The sequence below is a fragment of the Phasianus colchicus genome, chromosome 2 (assembly GCF_987193195.1).
Source record: "Phasianus colchicus chromosome 2, bPhaCol1.hap1.1, whole genome shotgun sequence".
Taxonomy (NCBI): Eukaryota; Metazoa; Chordata; class Aves; order Galliformes; family Phasianidae; genus Phasianus; species Phasianus colchicus.
This window is the reverse complement of record NC_143437.1, coordinates 79,374,028-79,387,278: the sequence shown is the minus strand read 5'-3', so window position 1 is coordinate 79,387,278 and position 13,251 is coordinate 79,374,028. Positions and strand designations below refer to the sequence as shown.

At 39.4% G+C, this 13,251-nt stretch overlaps 1 protein-coding gene across 5 annotated transcripts in view; it reads right to left on the bottom strand.

Annotated features, from left to right (window-relative positions):
* Window positions 1-209: 209 nt before the first annotated feature.
* Window positions 210-13,251, bottom strand: part of LOC149919132 (uncharacterized) — a 38,242-nt gene continuing 25,200 nt past the window's right edge. For 4 of the 5 annotated variants that reach the window (XR_016464807.1, XR_016464809.1, XR_016464806.1 and 1 more), the window contains one exon: window positions 210-2,850. Coding sequence is in view for 1 of the 5 variants with exons in the window: in XM_090136711.1 (XP_089992837.1) it covers window positions 2,830-2,850 (21 nt within the window). In the remaining 4 variants the exon portion in view is untranslated. The remainder of the gene's footprint in view (window positions 2,851-13,251) is intronic. The other variant, XR_016464808.1, reaches the window with a different exon arrangement.

Sequence of the window (13,251 nt, the reverse complement as noted above, 5' to 3'; positions counted from 1 at the left end):
CCCATTCTGTTCACTTCAATCCAAAAAAATAGAGTCAAAGTATCTTCAAGTATGATTTAGTATTTGGCTATATACTTACTGTTTGGGTTTTTTTAATCAATAATTGTGGTGCCATTTGGTCTGACTTTTCAACTGAATTTATATAAATATAAAAAAATATATGTATTTTTCATATAACACTAAAAAAATGAACACATAAGTTCCCACTTCTGTATCAATAAATCATCAGGTTTTATTATTACCTTGATAGCAACAGAACATAGCTCCATACAATCTTTGTATACTCCGTAAAGGCTTCTCACCTACTGCCTCCCTTTGTGGTATCTTTAAAGTTACTGTGAAATAGGCCATAGAATAGGTCCCTAGCAGAGCCTAGATCCAGCCTCAGGGGATTGCAAGTCACAGTGCCACTGTCAGTAATATATAAAATCACAAGAGCAAGAATACATGCTGCTGTACTGGAATTTTGCTGGCTGCTGTGGTGTTGCAGTTTTACATGTCAAAGTCACCATTTGTCTCAGTGGTAAGTTTGGTATATGATTATTTTTAGACTGAGGTTTCAAAAAAGAGTATAGATATTTTAAATTTTACTTTGATTTCAGCAAAGAGATCAGTTGTTGGACTTTTTCAAAGGAGTATCTCTTCAGTTTTCAAGAACACTCATGAAAAATTTTTCATTCTCTTCATTATTTTGTCTATGGCCTTGGCAAAGATGTAGATGTTGTTTTCATTGTTGTTGTCTCTACATCCCTGACAAAAAAAGAAAACATCTTCATTACATTGCAGAAAAAAACAGGTTTGCCTGTGTGTGTGCATGCAAATGCAGGGGAGTTATGTGCTGATGTTCAACAGCAAAGCCCTTGTTGCAGAAAGAATAACCAGTGCATTTTGGTAAATAATCAATCCCAAAAATTCTATTAGGTCATTATCAGGCAACTAAACTGCAGTTCTTGCCCAGAGATTCAGCTGCATATTGAACTGCTCTTCCCCAAACCAATGCTTCCTGAAACTGCGCTTTAATTCTTGTTTCAGATCTGATTTAATTTTGTTGCTAGTTACGAATTCCAAATCTAGTAGAACTCTTAGGAAACTGTCCCTCTCTTGAGGACATGCACAGCATGCACAGCATGCACAGCAACCCGAGGCATGTCTGACTGTACATACCCCCATGCTCAGCATCACCTGTATATAAGCAGCCAGCCTGCACCATATCTGAGACATATTATAGGTGTCCTTTTACTGTTCTGCAAGTTTCAACTGTTAATGAAAATGAAGAAAAATCATGGGATCTTCCAAACTCTTAGCACTTTTAGTGCATAGGAGGAGCCCCACTTACTTTTTATAGCTCTTTCTCAAGGTTCTTACCAGAAGGAGGAGGTGCAGTGCTGGAGCAGCTGTTATAAAAACAGAAGGTAACATTTTTGAAGGTGAGCAGCCAACTCTCTCTGCATTCTCTCTGCTGCATAAACAGTCAGGCTTTCAGAGTCCAGGCAGCTCCTCCTTCTTCTTGGAAAAATGCTGGCCTCACAAAACATTTGGACTCAAATTCAATAGAAGTCTTCAAGTTATTATTTTTTCCTCATAGTAAGTTAAACCCATAGAAAATCAGAAAATGCAATTCTCAAAATTCAACAAAAACCTGTTGAGCCCCACTTCTCTTCTTCACTTTTTTCAAACTTAATTTCAGATTAATAACCAGCAGCGCTAAACTCTGTGTTGTACCGAGAGAATAATGAGCAGGAGCTTATCCATTAGTGCATTTCAGAAACACTTCCAAACTTTTCAATATGTTACTAATGCTGTGAGCTGGAAAAATCAATCTCTGGTCTAACATACTAATGAGCACAGCAAGCAGTTTATCTTTCGGAACTGCAATTGCAGCATGAGACAGAAGATCCTACTAATCTTAAACAGAAGGTCAACATATGGCATAGATGATAATTCACCATGGGGTACCTGGGAGACAGGGACAACTGCTCTACACCTGACCTGGCCACAGCATGCAAATCATGGTGCCTAACATTTTTCAGCTTGCAACCATCACATTCAGGTCTTCTCATGCGAACTTCAGGATCAAAGCTTGGCCTTCCAGCTTGTCTCCTGGAGAAACTACTCTTTTTTGTTGTAACGGCAGCCTGAGAAACCACTGTCAGAAAATGACATGATTGTGAAATACCGCACAGAACAGCCCATAAGTTTTGGTTGGTTTCAGCAGCTGAGGGTATTGATTTGTGTTCACTCTTTGAACTGGCCAGAGTATGAATGGTAATAGGGGAAGATAGAGAAACTGAGTTGTGTCGCCTCTAAGGAGCTCGAGATTGTCGTTTTCTCCAAGTGGGAAGTGTGACTAACCAGGGAAAGGACAGGCAGGAGGTGGAGAAGGAGCTGTTCAGAGTCAGCATCAGTCACACAGATGGGACTGCAGCTCAGCCCGGGGAGATAAATGAAGACGCACGACTGATGAATGCTTCTTTTTTAGGATTCTCTTGGAGAATTCATTTCTTCTTTGCAAGTGATTCATTGTTTTCCTTCTTGATCCTCAGGTTATATTAATAAGCATTTGAAAAACTTTTACTCAGTAACAAAAGGAAATAAGGCTTGAAGTCTCATTTCATAAATCATAACTGACATTCAACATATCCCAATGTTTCAGGGATTGTTTTCACAGAAATCTTCAAAGGAAAGTGTGGCCTGCAGATCTTGCAAAGTCTGTTTATAATGTCCTGCAGCCAATTTCCCCAAACCTTCTGAGGGCCTGAGGAGAGAGTGAGATGGCTGTCACAGTACTGAAGGCCATTCTCCACACGTTCTCCCATTTCTTCTCTTCTGTCACTTCATGTACACCGTGCCCTGAGACCAGCGAAAGAAAGCAGATTCATTCTCCAGCATAAAATACTAGGCAACAAGTGTTAGTATGCCAAATCACAGGTGGACTAAACATTTTTTATCTACTGTCTGTGCAAAATATATTCTGAGAAACTTATATTTAATTTTTAAATAATTTAAATTCTGCTGACTTTAAACTCCCTTTTATTCAAACCTCAGCCAGATCTGCTGCATGGATCCACACAAATGGAGATGGAGACATTCTGATCTGCACATGCTCTAGCCTAGCACTGCATGTCCTCTATTTCTGCAAGATACGCTTTCAAAGACAATTGTAACATCTGACAAAAGAAAAGTGAGATTCAAAACAGAAACAAAATGGAAAACATAAGTCGGTACAACTTGTATCAAACCCTACTCTTAGTACCCAGCTGAGACTCAGAAGGATTTAAAGAGATATATAATGCATTGGTAGCTGTGGTTTCCCCAGTCAGCCCAGTCACGAACAATATCAGCTATATCCTCAGAGATTCACTTGCTTTGATAAAAGTTCCCAGGGCAGGAAGGAAATTTTAAAGGACTATAAAAATAGTCTTTTGTCATTCATTTGCCTCCCTACATGGATATCATTGGTTCACTAACAGATGAAATATCTATGGAGAAACTACTGTTTGTGCCAAAGATCGTGACAACATTTCCACCTGTGAAGCCTCTCTCAAAGCTTCTGCTTACCCAAAATATTTCCCACTCCCAGAAACACACACATAGTACATTTCTGGAAGGGTAGTAATTTGGGTATAGCCTAGCAGGTGTCTGGGCTTCTTCTACTAATGGCCCTAGCCATTTCTGTACCTTGAGGCATCCCTACACCAACTTCTCTGCATGGCATTCCAAGGTCATAATTTTCTGCATCCAAAATAAAATTTACACTCAAACATGATCAGTGGCAAGACAGATAGATGTAGGGTTTTAACAAGAGCCTACTTTCTAATAGATCTGCTATAATTGTAGCCAAAATCAGAAATTCTCATCAGTATTTATTGCCAGTGATTGGTGCTTTCTCAGTCTGTTAGCAAATATAAAAAAAAACATTTCTAGCTGTTGTATTTCTTGAAATCAAAACCCAGCTACTTTTAGGCTTAGTTTTGATTTGGTTTAAAAAAATATTTTTTCCCCTGAAGACTAACAGCTAGATTGATAATTTGGCAATTATTTTCAAGCCATTTATTTGGCTCTCCAAGGCCAAAATAAATGGTTATCAACAGCATCTCAGTTACATGAGAAAGCCTAAAAGGAATGAGCTTTGCAGTCCTCAGAAATTCTATGGTGATAAGTCGGTAGTGATACATGAAGCAACTGGAAGGATAATATTTGAGACAGGTGAGGTATTTGTAAGTGCCAAAGTGACAGTAAATTGCAGGAGAGTTTTCTACTGTCTGTGAGAATTCTAGATGAAGAAGCTCCGCTTCCTTCTACTTATTTTGAGCAGTATGAAAACCTACCCAGACAACGACAATAAACAAAAAAGAATTCTAGAGAATTTAATTATTTACCTCTGAGATACAGAGTAAGTCACAGGTCATGAGTTTATCTTAGGAACGTACAGGCCGCAGAATGAAATTACATTCAAAACCACTGGGACATTACACAGTAAATGACAAAACTTTGCACTGCAAAGAAACCTATAGTCCTTTAATGTAGTTGTTTGGTTTTTCATAGTTTTAAGTCTTTTAACTTCAGTTTTGAACCAGGTAAAATTAATCTCAACAGCAAGTGGAACTTGTTACTGACTTTCACTGCAGAGCCTTGCATTCAGCAGCAAAATATGTCCTTTACACCAGCTATTTTCTCAATAGTACAATCATTATCAAGCCTATAAAATATAAATATAGCATTTATAATAGTAATTCAGCAATGTCTTTATATTCCATGATTCCACAGGTGTTACTTCTACTCTGGGTGGAATTTAGGAAATGTTTTAATGAAAATAACTAGGGGGGCCAAAGAAGCTCGCAGATAATGCAACATTGCAGATCTTTTAAACTATATAGCATGCACAACTATGCATATTTATTCTCAGATTTCAACTGGCTGTATTTATCTCAGACAAAGATGTAGAGATGCCTCCGTTCTCTTTTCAAAACTTTGGTATTTTCTGAGAACATTCAGACTCAGCAAGACCTTTGTAAATTTATGTTCTGTGCTGAAGTTCTAACTGAACATGGAGATGGAACAAACTCTGTGGGAACCATCCTACTACCATAACACAATCAAACTGATTCATCACATTAAAAACCTGAGCAGCCTTAAAAATGTGTATTGATGTTTAGTTGTGCAGTGACAGGTTTTTTTTTAAAATATTGGCTGATTTCAGAGTACTATGAACATGGAATATTAAACACCCAGTGATGCTTCTTACTCTTTAAAAAGCAGAGAGATGACATTTATTCATTTTAGATGAAGAACTGCATGGCTTTTTGTTTTTTAATAAATATATGAAATGATTAACTTACTATAGGCACCATAAATATTTTTCTTTATGGATTTGTGGTAGAAATTTAAAATGCATTCTGTACTGCAGGAGCCTGAAAAATGACTATGAAGCTAGAGATAGAAGTAACTCTTCACCAAAAAACTACTGTTCATTATGGTTTTGAGAATCCATAGGATTTTATCTTGTTCCCATTAGATTATACTTGCATCACATTAATACTATATCAATGAACAACAAAGAAAATACAGTCTTTAATAGCTTGTTAATAAGTACTTTTTTCTACTCTTTAATGGATATGGACTCAGACATCTGAGATGCAGACCACGTCCTGAGAGAAATGCCAGGGACCTCTTACTGCAGCTTTGGGATTAGCAGGACTGAGCTCTTAATGTGGAGGAATTTTTAGTGAAGATCAAAGGCCATGGCAAGGCATATAGTCAGATGATTTTGTTATTTCCCAAAGTTGTCTCATGGCTTCTCAGCAGCACAGACAAACCTAATTGGGACAGAACAACAGAGTTGCAGAGCAGGCCAGGTTGTAGGAAGGCAGCTTGGTAGGATCTGAGTAAGAATAGGAGAGAGGAGGAGTCCTTCTCCTCTCATCAGCTGAAAATCTCATCCTGGAGTAGAGATTCCACTTTCCTGGCAGTAGCATCTACCCCTTTCTGCCCCCTTTACCCTCATATCTCTTTTAAGAGAAAACCTGGCTGTCCAAAGCTTCAGCCATGATAAGGCTGGCAGCAGGATCATCAGCATGGCAGCTGTCATCATTTTACTACCACTTACAGCCAGAAACCACTACCTCTGTGCTGGACCTGTTATTTTTACTTACTTTGTATTGGGATTGTCAAACAACAGAGAGGTAAGAGATGGACAGAGAATAAAATACAAAATAAAAGTACTGTGTGGTTAGCATGAATAAGAGGCAAACGTAGAATCATGGATTTTTTTGAGTTGCAAGGGATCCTTAAAGGTCATCTAATCCAACTCCTCTGCAGTGAACAGGAACACCTACAGCTCAATCACATGCCTCAGAGCCCCATCCAGCTTGACCTTGAACATCTCCAGAGACAGTGCACCCACTATCTCTCTGAGCAACCAGCTCCAGTGCATCACCATCCTCATTGCAAAAAAAAAAAAAAAAAAAAACCACTTTTTTTCTTATATCCAATTTAAATCTCCCCTCTTTTAGTTTGAAACCATTGTGCCTTGTTCTATCATAACAGACCCTGCTAACGTACCTGTCTTGTTCTTTCTTATAGACTCCCTTTAGAAACCAAAAGGCCACTCTCAGGTCTCCCTGGAGCCTTCTCTTCTCCAAGCTGAAATACTCCAGACTGAAATACTTCAGTGTGTTTTTGTGTGTGTTTATGAAATAAAATCCAGCCTCAAAGAGATGCAATGATGCACATATGTAAGCTAAGTTAGACAACTAGATGATTAATTAATTTCTCCATAGTAATCACAGTGAACTAAAAAGCAGCACTAATATACAGGATGCTAGGCAGCACAGAGACTGCAGAAACAGCATCAGATCTGAGCCAGCCCATTTCCAGCAATACAGGGAGCCTTTCAGAAGTAGGCAGCCATACAGGGGAATGTGCTGGGTTCCCTTGGGGAATGCTTTGCAGACTGACTCCACAATATGCTGCAAACAGCAACAGCAGCAAACACAGGCACCATTCAGGGTACAACAGCAGTTGTCATTTGCACCCCTGCCAGCAGCAATAGCCCTGTAGAAAACACTTAAATTGTGGGAAATTTGGCTTACCCCCACTGCTCCCCCTGGTTCATAGCGTATATTGAGCTCTGCCACTTTCCAGTGATGTACAAAGTGTGCACAGGCACTTGAACAGGTGTCTCGCCCCGGTTATTGGAGGAGATGGTTGGATATATATACCTGGAGGAAGATTTATGCAGCAAAAGAGGCCAAGTGCTGTCAAAGTGACTTATTACAAATTCTAATCAGCTAAGGAATGCAGGGAAGATGGGGAAGTTAGAGAGAAATCCTAGTGGGGATAGTCACCACCAGGGATCCAGTGATGCCTCATTGGCCCACAGGGAGGCACCAGTGTAGTAAGCGATGTCTCATTGACCCACATGGCTGCAATTTGGCAGAAGGGGCCCCCATTCTACCTTGGAACTCATCAGGTTTTTATTCTCTTCATAGCATCGTTTTGGTTGCCAGGGTCAGCGGTTGGTTGTGAGGAGCACTTCTGTTCGGTTTGTCAGGGCTTGCTTTAGTTGTCGGGGGCATTTATGTTTTGTTTGTCAGGGGAAACAGCACATGCCCCTTCTGTTGTCAATGGGTAGTTGATTGTACAATTGTTGCATGCTGGGCTGCTAGGTATGTACATCAACTGCATGGTGGTCCTCTCTGAGAAAACCCCACAAGTCAGCTTGAATGCCCAGAAGTAGCAACAGCTGAAAAAGACTTTTCCTGGTTGCTCAGACACATATATTTCTCTTACTGCTATGCTCATGGTAACTCCAAAAGTTTGGTGTAGGTTATACCTTGGATAGGTGCCGGTGAATAAGCTTTGAGCGAAAAATTGTTCAAGATTCTCACATTATCCATGAAGAAAGAGTGAGAAAAAATGTGTTTGTTTGTTTGTTTGTTTCTCTTTCTTTCTCTTTCTTCTTTCCTTTTCTCTTCTGTATTTACCCCTGTGTGGGGTGAATGTCTTTTATCACATGCTCAGTCAGCTGGACAAAGGCTGTCAGGCAACATCCCCCAAAGAGTTTTCACCAGGAGTGCCAAGTGACATGAGCTATGCTGCTATTGCTAAAGCTGGAAGATCTTCCCCTCACTTTGGTGAAGTCTCAACCATGAAAACTGTTGCTGTCTAAAACGTTGCAGAAAAATAAATCTATATTCAGCTATGGGCCTACATCCAAAATCCCAGGATACAAAATGGCATTGGTAGTATATAAAATCTGCAGAGCAAAACCATGAGCTCTGTCCATTTCTAGCTGAAACAAGCTCTGCATGAAGCCAGCCAAGCGCAAGTGCTTGCTAGGGCCTTCAGATAGGTCAGCCCTCTTGGCTGCTGCTTTTGGAATTAGTCTTATGGGAATCTGAACTCCAAACACCAGCTGGGGCTGTCACTGCTATTTCAGTGCCAACGGTACTGGTTGTATGGTTTGGAGCAGAGTAAGTTCTCAGTTACACAAATATTCTCTGCTTTGCTGAGAACCTTAATAAATAAAGTAAAAAACCTTTCATGTAGGTCATATTCAGTCTCCTCCCGTTCTATTATGCCATGAGATTTGCCAGTAAGTTCTGTTTGTTAAACAAAGCTGACTGACATTTCTGAAAGCCTTCCTTAATGGACCAGACCCATCATCAAAACCTCAGCAACTGGATGCACAAAGCTCAGAAGGATTTGAGAGCTGTGATCATCCACTTGTTCTCTTCTACAGAAATCCTTGCAGCTTTCTTGTTCCCAGAATGTCAAAGTCCCTTCTGCTATAACATACTGGTGATTGTTTGTTCATCTTCACTACAGGCAGAAAGCACAGTTGTGTGTCTAATGCAATAATGTGTTGAGTATATAGGGCACATGGTGAATCTTAAACAAGGATGTGAAAAAACTAGCAAAGGAGCTGCCCCTCCACAGACACTGATGCGCTAGAGAAGCAGTGCTACCAACAACACTTCAACCTTTACGCTCAGACAACATTTCTGACCAGCTGAATCTCAAATTTCTGAGGGGCATTTTAAGGCAAGGACTAAGATTTTGACCAAGATTCGGTACGTGAAAAAAGAAATAATTGAGATATCTGATCTCCCCACAATGTGTGTGCTGAGTTGGTATGCTTGTTAAATCACTGCAGCAAGAGGCTTTGAGTTTGTAGTCTGAAGAAAAGACTATTGTTAGATCAATAGGAATGTCCTTCTGCTGCCAAACTGTGGACCAAATTTGGCTCCTCAAATATTTCAGGCACTATCCACCATTACTGTAGCTCCTTCCAGTACCATTCTAATAGATAAATAGTGCATGCTTTTCCTGTTTTGATAAGTCTATGACATAGCCAGTCATGTCCCTCCAGGGCCCAAATCTACAGTTATGGATGCACATTGGCAACAATCTCTTTCCAGTATTGTCACTACATTGACACTTACCCCAAAGCCCTGCATACTGAAATACCTAGGAATTTCAGTATTGTGTTTGGTGGGGGAATTTTCAAGTTTCAAGTCTCTTCTTATCAGAACCAATATAAAGAGGTCATTTTCAAACCTCAGAAAGCAAAAATCAGACGAGGGCAGTAGTGCTTTAGGAGAAGAAAAAAGTTGTTCAAAGTGGTTGTTCAGAACTTAGTTTAAAACTAAGATTTTGAGCTATATTTAAATTTCAATTAATCATTCATTACATGAAAGCTCAAGAACTAAATATTATGCTTGCTAAACTGATTCACCATTGATTTTTAAACAGCCTCAGGTCATGACCTTCTTCATCTTTGAATACTCTATTGAAATAACTGATTTGCCAAGTATGTGAACTTACCAGAATTATGCCTCACTTAGCACTTAAATGCCTTATCTTTCTGTTTTTGAGGTGTCTGATTTTACTTTATGTTTCATTTTGTACTGATGCCACTGAAGTTCCCTAGAGGGGCTGTATTCAAAGGGCTTGAAGAAGTGAAAGATGGCATTGCACAGATACCACTTTATTGCTAAGCTTCCAAAACCAATCAGAAAATAAGATCACAATTGAGTAAGATATTGTTGGGAAATGCAGTATACAATCCCACTGATTTACTTTTGATTACTCTAAATACTTCAGGGGTGACTGACAGAAAAAAAAAACAGTCTACCTCTTCCTTAGTCAAAGAATGTGTCTGCAGAACTGAGCCTGCTTCAGACTAGAGCTGTGGAGAAGAACATGTGGAGCAGAAGCCCTCTTGCCCCTGGTTCTGTCTCCATTCCATTTGGTGTTCTGTTGTCCATTGCATGTCAGCCTCAGAGCCTGCCGATGTTACTTTTGGACCACCACACTTTCTTTTTCCAAGAAGGAGAGGAGAGGAGAGGAGAGGAGAGGAGAGGAGAGGAGAGGAGAGGAGAGGAGAGGAGAGGAGAGGAGAGGAGAACCTAAGTAAGTTGTTTTCAATGATCCACTGTGAATAAATCTAACACAGCTATTATCCTCTTTGCAAACCAACCATATCTCATATGAAAAACATCAGTTATTCTTGAGAATAAGTTGAGAAATTTAATACATCAAGAAATTTCAATTTCAGATAATCCATAAATTGTTAATTTTGATGTGGCATGTGACAATGTGTTTTTTTCTCCCCAGACAAATCTTTCCAAAGATTCAAGCATAACAACAGTGGACAAATAGCAACCGATTAAAACAAGCCAGCATTCTTGCCCCTCTGCAGTTACTACCGTTTTGACATGGATACAAGTATTTGGAGGTAGAAAAGACATAGTTTTGCAAATACTCTTTAATGAGATACTTAGCAAAGAAACATTGTGTATGATAACAACTTGAAATTCTAAGAAATATCCATAATATTCCCCCTACTCTTCTACTGAGTATTTTGGGTTTGTATCATATTACCCTGTGTATTTTTATTTCTGCTCAGTTGCAGTAAGGTTGGAAAGATGTCAGATATCCTTTTAGCCTTGCAGGTTAGCAGACTGCTAGTGGAGTACATGCAGTCTGAGGATACTGCTGCATTCACTGAATTCTCATTCTGAAGGAAGGTAATACTGATAAAAACAGGTTAAGATGTACTAACACGTGCAACATTCTTTGCTAAGCCTCCTCAGTGCATCCAGATTTGAACACACACACACACCAAAAAAAACCAACACTTTGTCCTAAAGAACTTAAGAGATTAATTAGCTCTTCCAATGCAATCTTTCCAGGCTTAAACAGAGTTCTTTAAAAATTTTGGAAATTTAATTTACAGTATGCTGAAAAACACATTGAACTGAATACTATCAGCCACGTACCAAATCAGGTAATGTTGAATGGTCTTTCTAAAGTTCTGTTCTCCTCTATACCCAAACACCATCTTTTTCATAACCCTTCTATTGTTGTATTAAGTGGGAAGAGACAGTATGTTTTCAGACTGCTCAGAATGCACATAAATGTCAGGTGCCTCTTACATACTTATACCATTTCTTAAAACTACTGATTTTAGAGAAGGTGGATAATTTTCCATTTTTTTTTCCAGGGTCATTGATACGTTCACTTTTACTCACATGTGTATGAACTTTGAGAAGCATTATGACAAAAGAATACTTCCCTGCTCTACAGCAGCACTTCCACATAGGAATAAATGCAGCAGTACTTACCTAAAATACCAATAATTACAATGTAGCTAAAAGGTAAGCAGCGTTAGTACCTGATACAGCATTGCTGCTGCATGTTATTGAACAGCCACTTAGCCACTGCTTTGTTTGACAACTGTAGAATGTAATTATATGTTACTTGAAAATGTTTCTTTTCCAAAGTGCCACTACATAAAAAAATCATTTTTATTTTTAAAAAGATGAAAGCACCTAAAAAATATATGCGCCCTGCTGAGTTGGATGCTCTATTACAATCAAAAGTAAATCTGTCACAAATCAAACACATATACAACATGATAAATGTAGCTAATATGAAAGATCCATGAGGTTGAATTTGGAGAGGGTTTCCACCATTTCCCAGGTGGAAGGAACCTGGGTCGTGGCAACCTCCATTATCAATATAAGCTGGGGAACAAAAGGGTTGAGCACAACCCTGCTGAGAAGGACTTGAGGGCACTGGTGGATGGAAAGCTGAACAAGAGCCAGCCGCAATGTGCCCTTGCAGCCAAGAAAGCCAACCATATCCTGGGCTACATCAAAAGAAGCATGGCCAGCAGGTTGAGGGAAGTGATCCTGCACTCAGCTCTGCGCTGGTGAGACCTCACCTGGAGATTTAAATTGGATATAAGAAAAAAAAAAAAAAAAAAAAAAAGTATTTTTCAATAAGATGAAGCACTGGAACAGGTTGCCCAAAGATGTGGTGGATGCCCTGTTTCTGGAGACAGGCTGATGGGGCTCTGAGCCACCTGATCTAGACGTTCATTGAAGGGGAATTGGACTTGATGACCCTATAGACAGAGCTCATTCGTATTCAATGTCTGCTGATGGTGACAAGAAATAAAAACAGAAAAGGTTTTTTGGATGCCATGTAAATCCACTGGAAAAGGTCAAAAACACATCTAAATGTAGTTACTGTGAACTCTCCTGATCTCTCTCACTCCAGATCCCTTGCTGGAGGCACACTCACAGTTTTTAGTTTGCCATCTGGTACCAGCAGTTGCCTCCACTGCTTTCCAGAATCTCAGGCTCACCCTGATGCTGAGCCCAGACGAAACAATGGACTAAATTCTTCCTGGGGTGGTCTAGAAAGAATTCTTGTGATGCTAGAAGTAAAATAATACTAAACAACTAAATTTGCAAGTGCAAAACATTAAATTAATTCCTTGCTTACATGCAGGCCAGAACCAATGGACATAGACTACCAGAGCCTGATATTTATTTGACTGGAAAGCTCTCTGTAAGAACTCAAGACAATAAACTTTGGAAGGGGTTAGAAATCAAGTTATGTGACAGCACCCCCCCTTACTGTATATATTAATTGAATTTAACATCACACTACATCCCTGCAGAGAAAGACAGTGACAAATTCTGTTACGCAATACTCAGAAACATCTCTGCAAGATAGCAACTAGATTACACTCCTGACAGCAGTGATAAATGGTTGTCATTTTCTTCTTTTAAAGAACTTTTAAAGTAATAAACTAATGATCCAAATACTCTGGTGAGGTAAGTGCACATTGCGTTAGTCTTCTGTCAAATCTAACAAAATGGCCACTCTGTGAATGCTTTTACTACAGATACTGCCAAGCAGGAAACAAATCTGCACAGATTCCCACTTTACTTT